Genomic DNA, 16933 nt, shown 5'->3' with positions numbered 1-16933 from the left:
GTCCTCTAGCACATCCACAATACCTAGTCCCCATAGCTCTGTGTGCTTTTATTGTGTAAAAAAAACTATTTGATACATATGCAAATTAACCTGAGATGAGTCCTGTCCCTGACTCATCTCAGGGACAGGACTCATCTCAGGTTAATTTGCATATGTATCAAATAGTTTTTTTTACACAATAAAAGCACAAAGAGCTATGGGGACTGGGTATTGCGGATGTGCTAGATGCCATCTAGCAAGCCATGTCCTCAGCTCTATACGCAAAATCCCGGTGACAGGTTCCCTTTAAGCTCATCCAGAGTGTTGGGTCTTGCGTCTCTCAACTTTCTCTTCCCAATATCCCACAGATTCTCTATGGGGTTCAGGTCAGGAGAGTTGGCAGGCCAATTGAGCACAGTAATACCATGGTCAGTAAACCATTTACCAGTGGTTTTGGCACTGTGAGCAGGTGCCAGGTCGTGCTGAAAAATAAAATCTTCATCTCCATAAAGCTTTTCAGCAGATGGAAGCATGAAGTGCTTCAAAATCTCCTGATAGCTAGCTGCATTGACCCTGCCCTTGATAAAACACAGTGGACCAACACCAGCAGCTGACATGGCACCCCAGACCATCACTGACTGTGAGTACTTGACACTGGACTTCAGGCATTTTGGCATTTCCCTCTCCCCAGTCTTCCTCCAGACTCTGGCACCTTGATTTCCGAATGACATGCAACAGTCCAGTGCTGCTTCTCTGTAGCCCAGGTCAGGCGCTTCTGCCGCTGTTTCTGGTTCAAAAGTGGCTTGACATGGGGAATGCGGCACCTGTAGCCCATTTCCTGCACACGCCTGTACACAGTGGCTCTGGATGTTTCTACTCTAGACTCAGTCCACTGCTTCCGCAGGTCCCCCAAGGTCTGGAATCGGTCCTTCTCCACAATCTTCCTCAGGGTCCGGTCACCTCTTCTCGTTGTACAGCATTTTCTGCCACACTTTTTCCTTCCCACAGACTTCCCACTGAGGTGCCTTGATACAGCACTCTGGGAACAGCATATTCGTTCAGAAATTTCTTTCTGTGTCTTACCCTCTTGCTTGAGGGTGTCAATGATGGCCTTCTGGACAGCAGTCAGGTCGGCAGTCTTACCCATGATTGCGGTTTTGAGTAATTAACCAGGCTGGGAGTTTTTAAAAGCCTCAGGAATATTTTGCAGGTGTTTAGAGTTAATTAGTTGATTCAGATAATTAGGTTAATAGCTCGTTTAGAGAACCTTTTCATGACCTTTTCTAATTTTTTTAGATAGGAATTTTGGGTTTTCATGAGCTGTATGCCAAAATCATCAATATTAAAACAATAAAAGGCTTGAACTACTTCAGTTGGTGTGTAATGAATCTAAAATATATGAAAGTCTAATGTTTATCAGTGCATTACAGAAAATAATGAACTTCATCACAATATGCTAATTTTTTTAGAAGGACCTGTATATGTATAATAACGAATTGTATTTTGAACTGCTGGGCTGAACTTTTTTGACATTACAAATGGATACTTCTTGGGAGCCAGCCATGAGATCTGTGCATTTGACCACAGACCACTTTGTTTTGGCAGGTGAGCAGAAAAAAAATTGCTTTCTATTTGCATATAAATAATTCTTCTCTGTCTCTTTCAAACAGGAAATGATGGATATAGTTAAGGCCATATATGACATGATGGGTAAATATACCTACCCTGTACTCAAAGAAGATGCCCCCAAGCAACACGTGGAATTATTTTTTCAGGTTACTATATAATTCCTTTTATTGAATGTTATTAATGAATTGTAGTCAAGTGACAAAAGACATGCAATCCAATCTCATTTAACATGAAACCGTAATAGTATCTTTAATATACTGTATATTCATCCTCAGTGGATAACTATGAACTCAGAACAATCGATCTGAGCCAGAATTCTCCTCCATTTTGATCAGAAAATGTGCATCTTTGAGTTCACAACACACACAAAGGGGCAGACTTTCTAATTTTACATGGGACGATTATTGGGAATGAAGTTCTTATTAATGCTCATTCCTGATAATTGATACGTATAAATGTAGCACAGATCACCAAGTGAAAGCATTGTTAATGTGGCACCCATAATCATCCTGTGTAACCCGCAAACCTTGAATCTGTATGTGGATGAGCTATTGCAGTGGTGATTGATTGTCCCTATGCAGAGGAGGTGATTGCTTTATGTACGTATATGCTGCTCTCACATTCTCCAACGATGAGGCAACTATCTGGAATGACCAATTTGCTCTCAGTGATCGCCTGCCTAGTTGGCCAGTGTAGAAGGTTAACCCTTTCAGTACTTATTCAAGCCGTTCTGAGATTGTTTTCTCATGACACATTGTACTTCATGACAGTCATAAATCTGAGTCAATATATTACACCTTTATTTATGAAAAATCCTAAATTTACCAAAAATTTGGAAAAATTCTCAATTTTCAAAATTTTTATTTCTCTCCTTTTAAGACAGATAATAATACCTTATAAAATAGTTATCAGTCAACATTCCCCACATAAAAAAATAGTTATGGAAAGCTCACCAAAATAGAGCACGGCCTGCTACCATCCAATAGCTAGACAATAAATATACAAAAAGATGACCAGCTCACAAGAAGTCAATTACATCAAATTTAAACCCAACCTATAAAATTATGCCAGATATTGGCCAATCATACATAAAGATATGCACTCTGGTGTGCTGACATGAGCACACTAAATAGCAGTATAAAATCAAAATACAATTATGAATCTAAAATAGCAATAAAATTATAATAGTCACGGTCCCTCCTTTCTATTAAGCTGCGGAGCACTCGCAGCTTACTCTATAATATTTGGACTGCAGCCCTATGTTGTTTTCATTTAAATTTTCTTAATTGATGTATTTTCAACAGGATGGTGGAATGTTCTATGGGGCATATGTGAGTGTCCAGTGTCAATTCACACTGATAGTTGCGTTAAATGATAAACAGTGATGGAGCGCAAGTCCACTTACGTGTCCAGTCGCTTTGCCGTCTTTGTAGTGTAATGGGTAGTTTTCTTTTATAGCGCTTGTGCGCTTCGTGCCTGATGTTGATAGTATCTACACGGTGACGTCTGTTGGCATACAGTCCAGGTATCGGCCGCTCCACGAATAGTCTCCGGTTACTAATAACACTGCGTGCCTGCGCAGTGCGGCTTTCCGGACACTGACTGTTCCACGTGTGATCTCTGGTTGTTAGCAGTACCGGGCACCTGCGCAATGCAAGGTTCCGGACACTCACAGCCCCAGTTGTTTCACTAAAATGGTCTAGCTTCACACTTGTGAATTTTCCACCAATCACCAATCAGGCGTTTCACAGAATTAGGAAATACTTGGCTGTGAAAATGAAAAATTATTTTTTTTTCCATAAAAGTTGTTTACACCCACATTTTTCACTTTCAGAAGGGGTAACAGGACAAAATGCACCCACATTTTGCTACCCATTCCCACCTGAATACGGCAACACCCCATATGTGCTTGTAGCCTGCCGTATGGGCGCATAGCTGGACTCTAGAAGCAAAGTGCAAAATATGTTTTTTGTAGGCTTGAATAAACAGACATGGATTTTAGGTGCCATGTCGCATGTTAAAATATTCCTGAGGTCCCTAGAAATAAAAAACCCCAAGAAGTGACCCCATTTTGGAAAGAGAACCCCCAGTACAAACATTTTAAGTGGTCACCTTTGACCAAACAGTTGTATTACAGAAATGAATATGTAGTGGTTGGTGAAAAGTGGATATTTAAGCTCTGTGGACAAAATCAGTTATAAGGTGGTAAAATTACATGGTACATCAAGGATGAAATTATTCCATGGATGAGTGATAGATTCTGAAACAATCCTTGATGCAATGGCCAGGTTTTTCAGGGCAAGTTTCGCAATGGTGAATGGTATTTTTCCTTATCCCCCTTTTGGAACACACACTGCATCTTTTTTGGGTCCTTCACTTTCTCGCTGTTTGGGGGACTTCACCAGGGAAATGTTGCCCTGGTACAACTCGGGCAGGGTAACTTACAGAAGTACTGGGAATTTATTTTTACTTTTATTGCTTGGTTTGAAAAAATTAGAGCCTTTATCACCACTTCTTGAAATTGTAGGAATGTTTTTGGATGGCCTCTAGACATAGGCGTGTGCACGGAGTGTGCCAGGTGTGCCTGGGCACACCCTAATCAAACCTCAAAATTGAGATTATGTCACCTCCAACAGCTGCCTCTTAAACTCGCTGGCTGGCAAATACTAATGAGCGCTCATTAGTACCGGAGGACCAGGAAGCGGTGAACGCTCTGTACTTACCGCTTCCTGGCTCTCGGCTGTCCAGGAGCAGTGAGGTAAGTGTTTTTTTATTTTATAAAAAATTAGGCTGCTGGGTGCATAATGGGGGCTAATGAGAGGCATAATGGAGGCTAATGAGAGGCATAATGGGGGCTAATGAGAAGCATAATGGGGGCTAATAAGAGGCATAATGGGTGGCTAATGAGAGGCATAATGGGTGCTAATGAGGCATATGAGGGCTAATGAGAGGCATAATTGGGGTTAGTGAGGCATATGAGGGCTAATGAGAGGCATAATGGGGGCTAATAAGACGCATAATGGGGGCTAATGAGACGCATAATGGGGGCTAATGAGGCATAAGGGCTTATAATAGGGGCTAATGAGGCATAAAGGCTATAGATACAGTTGCAAGAAAAAGTATGTGAACCCTTTGGAATTATATGGATTTCTGCATAAATTGGTCGTAAAATGTGATCTGATGTTCATCTAAGTCACAACTATAGACAATCAGAGTCTGCTTAAACTAATAACACACAAAGAATTAAATGTTTTTATTGAACACACCATGTAAACATTCACAGTGCAGGTGGAAAAAGTATGTGAACCCCTAGACTAATGATATCTCCAAGAGCTAATTGGAGTGAGGTGTCAGCCAACTGGAGTCCAATCAATGAGATGAGATTGGAGGTGTTGGTTACAGCTGCCCTGCCCTATAAAAAACACACACCAGTTCTGGGCTCGCTTTTCACAGGAAGCATTGCCTGATGTGAATGATGCCTCGCACAAAAGAGCTCTCAGAAGACCTACGATTAAGAATTGTTGACTTGCATAAAGCTGAAAAAGGGTTATAAAAGTATCTCCAAAAGCCTTGCTGTTCATCAGTCCACGATAAGACAAATTGTCTATAAATGGAGAAAGTTCAGCACTGCTGCTACTCTCCAAAGGATTGGCCGTCCTGTAAAGATGAATGCAAGAGCACAGTGCAGACTGCTCAATGAGGTGAAGAAGAATCCTAGAGTGTCAGCTAAAGACTTACAAAAGTTTCTGGCATATGTTAACATCCCTGTTAGCGAATCTACAATACGTAAAACACTAAACAAGAATGGATTTCATGTGAGGATACAACAGAGGAAGCCACTGCTGTCCAAAAAAACCATTGCTGCACGTTTACAGTTTGCACAAGAGCACCTGGATGTTCCACAGCAGTACTGGCAAAATATTCTGTGGACAGATGAAACCAAAGTTGAGTTGTTTGGAGGAAACACACAGCACTATGTGTGGAGAAAAAGAGGCACAGCACACCAACATCAAAACCTCATCCCAACTGTGAAGTATAGTGGTGGGGGCATCATGGTTTGGGGCTGCTTTGCTGCGTCAGGGCCAGGACAGATTGCTATCATCGAAGGAAAAATGAATTCCCAAGTTTATCAAGACATTTTGCAGAAGAACTTAAGGCCATCTGTCCACCAGCTGAAGCTCAACAGAAGATGAGTGTTGCAACAGGACAATGACCCAAAGCTTAGAAATAAATCAACAACAGAATGGCTTAAACAGAAGAAAATACACCTTCTGGAGTGGCCCAGTCAGAGTCCTGACCTCAACCCGATTAAGATGCAGTGGCATGACCTCAAGAAAGCGATTCACACCAGACATCCCAAGAATGGCAAGAATTACTCCTGACCGTTATGCACGTCTGATCTGCAACTACAGGAAACATTTCGTTGAAGTTATTGCTGCCAAAGGAGGTTCAACCAGTTATTAAATCCAAAGGTTCACATACTTTTTCCACCTGCACTGTCAATGTTTACATGGTGTGTTCAATAAAAACATGGTAACATTTAATTCTTTGTGTGTTATTAGTTAGCAGACTGTGATTGTCTATTGTTATGACCAATTTGTGCAGAAATCCATATCATTCCAAAGGGTTCACATACTTTTTCTTGCAACTGTATATATATATATATATATATATATATATATACATATATACATATGGTGTGTGTGTTTGTGCTTTAGGGTGCACACCCTAATGCAATAGGCTGCACACGCCTATGCCTCTAGATCTAAATAGCTAGAACGCATTGTACAGCGTCATCTGTAAAATGTGTACGGCCAGCTTTTTGTACCACACTTTTGTTTTTCATGTGGCATTGTAGGGCTTCAGAACGTGATCTGAAAAATCAACCCCCCATGTGTTTATTGTAGTCCAGGATGCAGTCTGGCTTGGGGACAGTGGTTGTGGTACTTCATACAGCGGCAGAGGAGCTTGTGTTACTGTGAATGGTGGTCAGTAAAAGGACATTCTTCTTGTCCTTGTACTTAACCGCCAACGTGTTCTGATTGAGGAGAGCATGGCTTTCTCCTTTTCTTAGTGGTTGCCCTACCAGGGATCTAAAAAGTCCTCTCAGATTTTAGCGTACTGTGCCACACTCCACAGTACCGCTGGAAGCTAGGGACTGGAACAGTGGTAGACTGGTGTAGTAATTATCCACGTAGAGATGGTAACCCTTATCCAGCAGTGGGTGCAGTAAACCCACACTATCTTCCCACTAACTCCTAGGACAGGGGGGCATTCTGGGGGTTCAATCCAGGTGTCCCTCCTTTCGTAAACCTGGAACTTGTGAGTGTACCCAGAGCTACTCTCACAGACTACTCTCACATTTTTATGCCATACCTTGCCCGCTTGCTGGGCATGTACTGGTGGAATCTCACCCACCCTTTGAAAAGTAATAGGGATTCGTCTATGCAGACATTTTGTTCTGGTGTGTACACTTCTGAGCACTTTACGTTGAAGTGGTCAAGGAAGGGCTTAATTTTTAACAGATGGTCAAATGCGGGGTCCTTCTGGGGTGGGCACTGTGCATTATGGTTGTAATGCAAAAATGGCATTACTGTAAATTGGAGTGTGGTACAAGACATCCGCACTCCAATACTGATTAACCTTTGGTTTTCTTTACTAAGCCCATATGCAGCAAGAGCCCCCAAAAGGTCATCATCTCTGCTGCATTTACTGGGGTCCAACCTTGGGTCTAGCGTATGGTGTTGTGGGGTTCTGGGAAATAAATTGCTGGGGCGTATACATTTGTTTGGGTTACCATCAAATTTATTAAATCTTCAGAGAAAAATATTTAAAAAAATGCAATTTCTGTGAAGCCCGAACAATCTATCAGAATTTCTGAGCTGCCCACAAACTCAGGAATTTGGGGCTGATGATCCTCAGGGGGTGGGGTCCATATGGGGTCACTCTGGGGGGCTGTCTCCACTGCTACCCTGGGGCGCCTTCTAGAGGGTCCCTCATCACCGGATGATGATGAGGAGGAGGGTGTAGAGGAGTAGAGGAATGTGGCATTCTCTTCTCCCTCACTGGCTGACTCAGTATCAGAAGCAAGCATGGCGTATGCTCCTTCAGCTGAGTAAACTTGTTGGAATGGATGGGCCATTTTTATTTTATTGGGGTGTAACGTGTGAAATATGTAAAACTTTATTTAGTGTGGGGTGTGTATGAAGTGTTTTCACACGTGAAGCAGCTTGTAATAAATTGGAAATTAAATTTAGGAGAAAAAAGGGAGAAGGAGAAAAGGAGAAAAAATATTGCAATTGTGAACAAAAAAAAGTATCTTCTGCACACAAAAAAAAGCAGTGAAAAATGAGCAGGCGCGATCAGTAATGGACACTACTGATCGGTGCTCAGTGGTTTCAAAATGCATGCACGCAGATGGTGTGTTCATGCAAAATGCTAAACTGACACTAACTGAAATTGATATATATATACAGTCCTGATCAAAAGTTTAAGACCACTTGAAAAATGGCAAAAAAATGATATTTAGCATGGCTGGAGCTTAAAAAGGTTCCAAGTAGAGCTTCAACATGCAACAAGAAGAAATGGGAGTGAGACAAAACATTTTTTGAGCATTCAATTTAATGAAAACAACGAATAAACTGAAACAGGCTGTTTTTCAGCTGATCAAAAGTTTAGGACCACACCTCCAAAAAAATATATAAACCCCCCCAAAACAGAAATCTAACTTCCAAACATGAACTCAGTAATGAGTAGCTCCGCCGTTATTGTTTATCACTTCAAATATTTGTTTCGGCATGCTTGATGCAAGTGTTTCAATGAGGTGAGTGGGAACATTTCTCCAAATGGTGAGGACGGCCGCACGAAGGTCATCTACTGTCTGAACTGTTGTCCATTTTTGTAAACTTCCCTTGGCATCCATCCCCAAAGGTTCTCAATTGGATTTAGATCAGGGGAACACGCAGGATGGGCCAAAAGAGTGATGTTATTCTCCTGGAAGAAGTCCCTTGTCCTGCGGGCATTGTGTACTGTGGCGTTGTCCTGTTGAAAAATCACACAGACGAGGGCCCTCAGTCATGAGAAATGCTCTCTGCAACATCTGGACATAACCAGCAGCCGTTTGACGCCCAGCACTTCCTGAAGCTTCATTGTTCCACTGAAGGAAAAAGCACCCCAGAATATTGTGGCACCCCCTCCACTGTGGCACATAGAAAACATCTCAGGTGGGATCTTCTTGTCATGCCAGTAATGTTGGAAACCATCAGGACCATCAAGGTTAAATTTTTTCTCATCAGAGAATAAAACTTTCTTCCACCTTTGAATGTCCCATGGTTGGTGCTCTCTTGCAAAGTCCAAATGAGCAGTTCTGTGGCGTTCAAGGAGACGAGGTCTTTGAAGACGTTTTTTGTTTTTGAAGCCCTTCAGTCTCAGATGCCGTCCAATGGTTATGGGGTTGCAGTCAGCACCAGTAAGGGCCTTAATTTGGGTCGAGGATCGTCCAGTGTCTTGACGGACAGCCAATTGGATCCTCCGGCTCAGTGCTGATGACATTTTTGGGGGTCTTCCACTTGACTTTTTTGTTCCATAACCCTCAGGATCATTTAAGAAATTCCAAATGACTGTCTTACTGCGTCCCACCTCAGTAGCGATGGCGCATTGTGAGAGACCCTGCATATGCAGTTCAACAACCCAACCACGTTCAAAAAGGGAGAGTTTTTTTGCCTTTGCCTTCACAATGTGTGACTACCTGACAGAAAATGACAATGAATCCACATCTTTGCACAGACTTGGCCATTTAAAGGCATGTGGTCCTAAACTTTTGATCAGCTGAAAAACAGCCTATTTCAGTTTAATCGTTATTTTCAATCAATTGAATGCTCAAAAAAATGTTTTGTCTCACTCTCATTTCTTCTTGTTGCATGTTGAAGCTCTACTTGGAACCTTGTTAAGATCCAACAATGTAAAATAAGATTTTTTGCAATTTTTCAAGTGGTCTTAAACTTTTGATCAGGACTGTATATATATATATATATATATATATATATATAACTACCTACCACTAACTGCAGGTCTTTTTTCACAGAAAAAAAAATAAACTAAAAAATGTGCTGATATAAATATTTATCGGTGCTCCGCAGCACGCACGCACACAGATCGTGCGTGTGTGCAAGCACTGTATAAAAAAATCACTACAGTGCTTTAAGGTTTCAAAATGCATGCACGCAGATGGTACGTTCATGCAAAATGCTAAACTGACACTAAACTTACACTAACTGAAATTGATTTATTTCAGTTAGTGACAGGAGTCATCTATGAGGGGAGATATGTGTCACCCAGAATGTTGCAGGAAGCATTCTAAAGCGGCTTGCTTACCAGGAATGCGCCACCAAGGTGCCCGGCCTTGGTGGAGTAAAAGTCCTAGTCTAGGTGTCCACTAAGTTAGCTGGTGGACACAGAAAATTGTTAGAATAGCTGGGTTCAGCTAGTTCAGGGCAGGCTTTTACTGGGAACAGGCAATGTTTTTGGTGGGTGCCTGTTTCCCAGGTTCCAGTCCGGGACTTGGGGCATGCTCATGTCCAGGGATCCTATTTAATCCTGCTGCTGGATTTTAGGTGTGTCTCAGTCTGGAGGAAAGGCACACAGTGTGACGTAACAGTATGAATGCTCAAAAAATGTTTTGTCTCACTCTCATCTCTTCTTGTTGCATGTTGAAGCTCTACTTGGAAAAGAAAGAATAATAAAAAAAACTAAAAAGCGCACAGACCAATTGGCATCCGTAAAAAAAAATAGGGGATGGGAAACAGTGAGGGGGGGGGGGGCAGGGACAGGAACAGAGGGTGGTTTAGGGACCTGGAACTAATGCAAATGGGGAAAAAAGTCACTGCAGCAGTTCCAGATGTTCTTATTTTCTTCTTTTTTCTTGCTTCTTTCTTCTTTTTTCAGCAAGTAGAATCACAGGAAAAGCGCAGTGGTGTGGAACCACAAATCCCAGCAGATCAGATACAGCACAGAGGGGCATAAGTCCACTCTGCATGCAGTCACCAGCTAGAATGGCTGCATGCAGGGAGGATCTGCCCTTTCCTGTGCAGCTGTAGCGCTGCCATTGGCTGGAGAATTGTTCCAACCAATAGCATCACTGGCAGGGGACGCCAAACACTGGTGTCCCCTGCCTGCCCCAGGGGAGACAGGTGCTGACTAGTTCAGCACCAGTCAACCCTGTACATACCATGTTCCACCCCTCTTGCAGCTTCCTGGATGAATAAAAAATGATCCGGAGCTTCGATTGGTCAGTCTGCAGAAATCGGCCAATAGCAGCAATCCATGTTGCAGGGGGCGGAAAAACCTCCCTATGCCCCCTGGGAAGATGGCTGCCTGCCGTCCTGAGCATCCATCATCACCCGGTCACTGAGCAATTTCTCTCAGGGACCGGGTGAACACAGCGCCGTAGCTCTATGGCGCTGGTATTTTAAACCCAATTCCCAGTGCCGTACAGCTACGGTGCTGGTATCCTACGGGTAAAATGTGTGCTAGATTTATCACAGTAGCTGATGCTGGAGGATACATTTGGTGCATCTTTAGACTGTATAGTCTAGGTTTATACTACAATATAGCTGGTTTATTTTAAACCACAACTTTATGCCAAAATGCTGGCGATATTTTGGCACACCACTGGTGCAGATTTACTAGTACTGTCTAATAGTTAAGCAGTGTATACTTAGTCTAGACAGCTTAAGGATCTGTTAGCAGATTTGTATCTATGAAACTGGCTAATGTCTGCTCTGTCTTCAACCGCTGCGCCCTCTGCACTTTAATTGCAGGGCGAGACAGTGAAAACATAACACCCAGCTCTGTCAATTAAAGTGCACAGGACGCAGCAGTTGCAGAGAGAGCGGAGCATCTAGATGTAACGGAAACACCTCTGTTGCTCCAAGAGGCTCATTTGTAGAGATAAGCGAATCGAAGTTAACAAAGTAGAATTCGATCTGGATTTCAGGAAAAAATTTATTCGTACGGAAGTCGAATTTCCTTGCGCTTCATGGTAACAAATCAGAATTTCTTCTAAAATGGCTGCTGCACATGTTAGAACGAGGAGGTAAGAAGCCCAGGAACAAGGGATCACCCACAATGCCATGCATGCAGCAAGACAGACAATCAGCCAGCCCCTGTGATGTCAAAGCCCCATAAAAAGCCTCGGCCTGCTATGTCTCCACCATTTTCCAGTGAACTAGGGACAGTGTTTAGAAACGACATGAGTGAGCTTGACATTTTAAGATCCAAAATGCGTAGACGCTGTGTGTCTGTACTGTATCATTGGATATTTTATCGCTTTAAAGGTATAAAAAGTATAAAGGCTATTTTTATGGGAAGCTGGACGTCTCTCCTTGTTTTGGATTATAAACCGTTTTGGGGTGTATTTATTTTATCTATAAGTACATTGATTCACCCTTGCTTCTGTAGTGAAAGTGCTGTCTGATACAAACAGTTTTGGGGTGTATTTAGTTTATCTATAAGTACTTCCATTCATCCTTGCTTCTGGGGTGAAATTGCAGTCTGATACAACCAGTTTTGGGGTGTATTTAGTTTATATATAGGGATCAGTGGACCGCTGGATGTCCAGGTTCGAGGGGTTCGGCCAAACTTTGTTTCAAAGTTCAATTCGGGTTCCGAACTTGACCCAAACTTGACCCTGAATAATAATCACAATTTAAGTCAATAGGGTCCCGAACTTTGGGGCACTAAAATGCCTGTAAAAAAGTTATAGAAAGGGCTAGAGGGCTGCAAAAGGCTCCAAAGTGGGTGTAAGAGCAGTACAATTGCCCTGCAAACAAATGTGGACAGGGAAATGGCTTAAAATAAGATAAAATACATTTAAAAAAAAATAACAATCAGAGGCTGAGGAGGTTGTGGCCGTGGCGGTAACATAGTAACATAGTACATAAGGCCGAAAAAAGACATTTGTCTATCCAGTTCGGCCTGTCATTCTGCAAGTAGATCCAAAGGAAGGCAAAAAAAAAACTATGAGGTAGAAGCCAATTTTCCCTAGGGGAATAAAAAATTCCTTCCCGACTCCAATCAGGCAATCAGAATAACTCCCTGGATCAACTCTCTAGTAGCTTTAGCCTGTAATATTATTACACTCCAGAAATACATCCAGGCCCCTCTTGAATTCCATTATTGTACTCACCATAACCACCTCCTCAGGCAGAGAGTTCCATATGCACAAAGAAAAGTCCAGCTCACCCAATTGTTCAAACACCTGCGTGCACGGAAAAGGCTGGCAAGCCCATATATTCTTGATATGAAAGCACAATGAAATTCCAGCACTCACGATTTTGGTAGCTAAAATCTTCGTCTTTTATTCAGGCAGTAGACATATAAACAGGACATCCACCCACAAGTGCAGCAACCTTGACGCGTTTCGAACAGAAGTTCTTAGTCGTAACAATGAGCAGTGTCTCCTCTGGCACCTTTATACCAGTCTGAACTAAAGAATAATTACTTTCCCCTCACCTGAGGGGTGGGGGAGTGTAGGAGGCAGGGAACATTTTAACCTCTTGTTTTCCAGGTGAGGCACTGCTCATGTGTTTCACAATTGAAAATTCATGCATCTATACAAAGTCACTGATTATTAAAAAAAAAATTGTATTGAAAAATAACCATTGTTACGACTAAGAACTTCTGTTCGAAACGCGTCAAGGTTGCTGCACTTGTGGGTGGATGTCCTGTTTATATGTCTACTGCCTGAATAAAAGACGAAGATTTTAGCTACCAAAATCGTGAGTGCTGGAATTTCATTGTGCTTTCATATCAAGAGAGTTCCATAGTCTCACTGCTCTTACCGTAAAGAATCCTCTTCTATGTTTGTGTGCAAACCTTCATTCCTCCAGACGTAGAGGATGTCCCCTCGTAACAGTCACAGTCCTGGGAATAAATAGATGATGGGATAGATCTCTGTACTGACCCCTGATATACAGTCAGGTTCATAAATATTGGGACATCGACACAATTCTAACATTTCTGGCTCTATACACCACCACAATGGATTTCAAATGAAACAAACAAGATGTGCTTTAACTGCAGACTGTCAGCTTTAATTTGAGGGTATTTACATCAAAATCAAGTGAACGGTGTAGGAATTGCAACAGTTTGCATATGTGCCTCCCACCTGTTAAGAGACCAAAAGTAATGGGACTATAATAATAATCATAAATCAAACTATCACTTTTTAATACTTGGTTGCAAATCCTTTGCAGTCAATTACAGCCTGAAGTCTGGAACGCATAGACATCACCAGATGCTGGGTTTCATCCGTGGTGATGCTCTGCCAGGCCTCTACTGCAACTGTCTTCAGTTCCTGCTTGTTCTTGGGGCATTTTCCCTTCAGTTTCGTCTTCAGCAAGTGAAATGCATGCTCAATCGGATTCAGGTTAGGTGATTGACTTGGCCATTGCATAACATTCCACTTTTTTCCCTTAAAAAACTCCTTGGTTGATTTTGCAGTATGCTTTGGGTCATTGTCTATCTGAACTGTGAAGCACCATCCAATGAGTCCTCAAGCATTTGGCTGAATATGAGCAGATAATATTGCCCGAAACACTTCAGATTTCATCCTGCTGCTTTTGTCAGCAGTCACATCATCAATAAATACAAGAGAACCAGTTCCATTGGCAGCCCACGCCATGACACTACCACCACCATGCTTCACTGATAAGGTGGTATGCTTAGGATCATGAGCAGTTCCTTTCCGTCTCCATACTCTTCTCTTCCCATTACTCTGGTACAAGTTGATCTTGGTCTCATCTGTCCATAGGATGTTGTTCCAGAACTGTGAAAGCTTTTTTGGATGTCGGTTAGCAACCTCTAATCTAGTATTCCTGTTTTTGAGGCTCACCAATGGTTTACATCTTGTGTGAACCCTCTGTATTCACTCTGGTGAAGTCTTCTTTTGATTGTTGACTTTGACACACATGCACCTACTGTCATGCCCTGCTCTGACTATGTGCGGAGGTCGGCCAGAATAGCAGCACGTGTTTAGTGTTTTGTTTTGGAGTCGTGCTGGATGCGCCTCCCATCAGGTGCACTGGGTGGGGTCATTAGTTTAAATAGCTATCAATTCCAGTGCTCTGGGCAGGTTATAGAAATCAGTCTGGCTTTGGAAGCAAGCAAGTAAGGAAGGAAGGTTGCCTGTTCTAGCTCAGAAAAGATAAGTGTGGTTTCAGTTTTTGTTGTTTGCTGTCTAGGTTGTGTTTGTGTCATCTCTCCCATCCAGGTTCTGTGCAAGCAGGCTGCTCCTATTTCCCCTTTTCACCATCTCAGGGAATTTAGGATGTTTTAGCCCAGGCATGGGGACACATTATTCCTACCACCAAGGTCTGAATGTGGGCTGAGCAGTGCAGGGAGAGAAGTCAGGGATTAGCTAGGAGGTGACCCTTCCCCTGCTTCTCGCCTAGAGCCTGAATGTTGGTTTATCTGTGTGTCTGAGTACTTGTCTGCCGTGACATTACAACCCGCCAAACTTTGACTGTCATTGTGCAATGAGCAGGACACTGGGTCAGTGGAGTTGCTATGCAGTGGGTCAGTTTATATGAGTAAAAGTTTGTGACGCCAGTTGCAGCTTGCGCAGGTACTGTAGCAGGGCCCTTTAAGATGTTACAGCTCATACCAGGCGAGGAATGCCAGAGGGGGATAATGTCTCTGTATAGTAACAACGGTGTCTCCTACCTTGGTACGGCTGGACTCCTGTATCCTGGCTCATATGCTTCTGGTACATACGCCTATAGATCTGGCAGGTATTAGTCTTCTGCTCTGTCTGTATTCTGTTTGGTAGTGGGCCTGACTAGCTGAGGAGGTATTTGGCTTCTCCTGGACTTGGGAATTGTACTCACAGGACAGCTCGCAGGGTATGGTGTCTTCTTCCTGGAGATCTATTGTTCTGTGGATGCTGCTTCTCTGGTCGTCCAGCTGAGGTAGATGACTCAGGCTGGGAAGATGGATCCTAAACCTCAGCCGAGGTTGGATCCGGGGTTGGGATCCCTTGTTCTGGGAGCTCCTATCCACACAACCTACCCCAACAGGGGTGTCTGGTACACTCACTAGACTTCCTACTCCTCCTCATGATACAGGAAATGGGAACGTCCAACTTCTGCTCACACAGGGGAGCCTAGACTGGAATGGACTATTCCGGTCTAGATATACTAAACTGTTCTATAGACTGCCTATACATTGCCGCCACCTACTGGTGTACATGAAGAATTACAGCAATTTACCTAAAACAGTCATAAGAAATCCAGATAATGCAAATGTAATGTCAGATTACACAAGATGATAACACATATACACTTTAACATCATGTAGCAGGGTGACAGAGTTTTAGTGACATACTCTGGGATGTTACAATTGCTCAGCGGTTTTGTGATGCGTCAATTGATGCGTTAGTTGACCGCATGCAGGGGCTATCCCTAGAGGTTGCCGAGCTATGTGGTTCAGTCACACGGTGTCAGAATGCTCTGGCATCAGGTGCAGGTCAAATTTGTGTGGAGCCCAAAGTGGCTCTTCCTGATCGATTTGCAGGGGGTACGGATGACTTTATCAGTTTTAGAGAGTCTTGCAAATTGTATTTTCGTCCATCGTCGTTGTAACGGACCGTTTCAGCAGACAAGGGGTTAAAATCCGTTTAGGCGATATGCCCCTTTCCGAGAGACAGGCACAGCTACTGCAGAACACCAACCTCCCGAACTGGATACAACATAGCACTCCAAACTGGAACCTCACAAGTAGCTGCCGGCAGACGAACAGGAAAAGCGTATCAGTCAGCTTACACTCCTGGCAATCAGTCTCCAACAGCATACAGGGAATCCCCCCAATAACGAGACAAGGCTCCGTCTTGAGGGTCAGCAGTGATCTGACTGTACTTCAAGTACAGCCTCTTTAATTGATAAAAAAACAAACATAGTACTGCCCACAGGGTTTTGAAATCCAACCAATCAGTAATTCACAACACACACAATGTAAATACAGCAACCAATCGTTCCCGCCCCCTAGAGGACCAGAAGGGAGACTGCGACACAGGACAGATACAACATATCCCCACAATGCATCATGATTTCCTCCTCTCTGTCCCAAAGACAACTGAAGCAATCCAATTATCTCTCAGGACAAAGGGAGATCACCAATACACATGTGGAGACAACAGGATAGACATCACCATTTACACACACAATGGCACACCCCCACAGCAAACACAGACATTTAACATATCCCCAGATAGCTCAAGTCTGAGTGCATATCATTAGGTGAATGGCACTCAGAATACACGAATACAATA

At 43.0% G+C, this 16933-nt stretch overlaps 1 protein-coding gene across 1 annotated transcript in view; it reads left to right on the top strand.

The window, feature by feature from the left end:
- Positions 1-16933, top strand: part of KCNIP1 (potassium voltage-gated channel interacting protein 1) — a 528645-nt gene that overhangs the window by 439531 nt on the left and 72181 nt on the right. Inside the window, exon 7 of the mRNA XM_044277299.1 lies at positions 1650-1754. Coding sequence (XP_044133234.1) covers positions 1650-1754 — 105 coding nt within the window. The remainder of the gene's footprint in view (positions 1-1649; positions 1755-16933) is intronic.

The sequence above is a fragment of the Bufo gargarizans genome, chromosome 2 (assembly GCF_014858855.1).
Source record: "Bufo gargarizans isolate SCDJY-AF-19 chromosome 2, ASM1485885v1, whole genome shotgun sequence".
Lineage (NCBI taxonomy): Eukaryota > Metazoa > Chordata > Amphibia > Anura > Bufonidae > Bufo > Bufo gargarizans.
This window is presented reverse-complemented; position numbering and strand designations above follow the sequence as displayed.